A 2104-nucleotide genomic window follows, 5' to 3' on the forward strand; every position below is an offset into this window, starting at 1 on the left:
TTGAGTGTTCGCCGGAGCCAAGTCTCCATGGTGTGTGCAGAGCTCTGTTTTCTTGTGCTATATCCAGTCTTTGTATAACCCATGTAGCAACGCAAGGGGGAGAGGTGTGCGGGGAGGCGGCGCGTGCTAAGGCCCAAAATAGTGACAGGCCTGACAATGAAACTAGACAAGCCGTTTGGATGATGGACGACAAAGCCGAAGAAATGCAAAGTTTCATACTTTATTATTAGGTATATATATATATATATATATATATGTGTGTGTGTGTGTGTGTGTGTGTGTGTGTGTGTGTGTGTGTGTGTGTGTGTGTGTCAGCCGTAGGTACAAGTACGGTGGCTAGAACTGTGTACTTTATTCCGAGAAGAGCATGGACGATGCCCATACACTGACGTACGTACGCGAGGACGGCGATGAAGGCCTTGGCAATCTCTCATACGCCGCTGGCTCGGAAGAGCCTCATGAACCCAAAGGTGATGGCCATGGCGGCCAGCCCGCCCACCACCACCCGCGCGCACGACCTCGCCACGGGGGCGCGCCCGAGCACGGCGCCCACGCATCCGAACGCTGCCAGTGCCAACGTCGCCACGGCGACCACCACAGCGACTCGCAGGTTGTAACCCACGATGAACCCGGCAGCCAGCAGCGGCACGAGCGCCCCGACGGAGAAAGCTAGCGCAGAGGCGGCCGCGGCTTGCGCCGGGCTGGGCAGCCCCTTCTCCTCGTCGCCGCCGCGCTTGCCGTCGCGGTCCAGCTGCGCGATCTCCACGTCACGCTGGGAACAGACGGACACGTACTCCCCGATGGCCATGCTGCACGCCCCGGCCAGGAGGCCCGCGAACCCGGACACGACCATGGCGCGCGCGTCGGGCTTGACGGCGCTGACGCCGAGCATGAGGGAGGCCGTGGAGACCAGCCCGTCGTTGGCGCCCAGCACCGCCGCGCGGAGCCAATTGGCGCGCCCAGCCATGTCGAAGGACGACTCGAAGTGGTCGACGTCGCCGCACACAACAGCCGGGTTCTCGGCGTCAGCCACGGCGGCCAGCTTGGTGGTGTTCGCGGCCATGGCGACTGGGAGCTTGTGAGATGGATGGGGATGGTTGGGTTCGCGGTGGTAGTAGCCGTATGCAGTGGCAGGCAGCAGCAGAGTGGCGAACACACGCTCCCATGGCGTGTTTTTATAGTGAATTTGAGGGTCGTGCCTTGTGTTCGTGTGTTGCTGTGGGATTTCCTGCTTTCATGCCGCTATGGCTAGTGCGTACATGCAGCCACGCATCCTTTCCCTTCGGTATTGCGCGCCCGTGGCCACCACGAGCACACACCTACATTAATCGATGCATCGTGCTTGCTGAGTGTACATCATATCGAAGGCGTTTACAGTGACTAGCGATAATTTGGTCGCTTGCTTGCTCCTAGATAAACATGGTTTTAAACTTCAGTTTCAGAAAAAAAATTAGCTACACTCGAAATCACTGAATTACATTGAATCTTAGCGATATTCGGTTATCATTTCAGCAATGGTACTAAGTTTTTCATTTGAGTTTTATCGAGATCTAACCAGATAATTTGTGTGTACCACCGCAATTGCGGAAATATTTTGAGAACGAAATAATCCTTCAATGACCGTTTGTTAGTTCAATCAAACTTGCATGTATCTTAACGCTCAGATTGGATGGTTCTTAGTACGGACTAAAACAACTACTCCCTCCGTCTAGATGTATAAACCACCTTACGAAAACCAAATAATTGCAAAACACTTAGACGCGGTGCATTAACTCCTACCTCGTATCTCAGTTCATCGGACCAATATTGCATCCTTCCCCTAGCGCTCCCTTCCCTTCCTCGCCGGCGGCCACTCCGGCCCCGGCGACCACCAATCCGCCGCCGGTGTCCACTCCTGAGCTGGCGTACACCTCCCCCTCTCGCCAGCGGCCACTCCGGCCCGGCGACCACCGCTCCGCGCTGTCTCCCACGACGGTGCCGCTCCCCATGGCGTCTAGGGTGTCCCTCTCGGCGTCCTCCTCCGGCTCCCTGCCTCCCTCCCCCCAGCACTGCCGCCTCCGAGGCCGGTGCTGCGCTCCCTGCTCGTGGTGCCCGACGTGGTGGG

General features: G+C 57.3%; 1 protein-coding gene across 1 annotated transcript; it reads right to left on the reverse strand.

Annotated features, from left to right (window-relative positions):
* Positions 1–272: 272 nt before the first annotated feature.
* Positions 273–1126, reverse strand: LOC123049897 (vacuolar iron transporter homolog 5). The gene has a single exon (XM_044472755.1). It carries the CDS (start codon positions 1061–1063, stop codon positions 431–433), a length of 633 nt encoding a protein of 210 aa, XP_044328690.1. The 5' UTR covers positions 1064–1126; the 3' UTR covers positions 273–430.
* Between the last annotated feature and the right edge of the window lie 978 nt (positions 1127–2104).

This window comes from Triticum aestivum, chromosome 2D, assembly GCF_018294505.1.
Source record: "Triticum aestivum cultivar Chinese Spring chromosome 2D, IWGSC CS RefSeq v2.1, whole genome shotgun sequence".
Lineage (NCBI taxonomy): Eukaryota > Viridiplantae > Streptophyta > Magnoliopsida > Poales > Poaceae > Triticum > Triticum aestivum.

Coding starts and splice junctions, on each gene's coding strand:
- LOC123049897 (XM_044472755.1), bottom strand. CDS start 1,063: ATGGCCGCGAACACCACCAAGCTGGCCGCCGTGGCTGACGCCGAGAAC.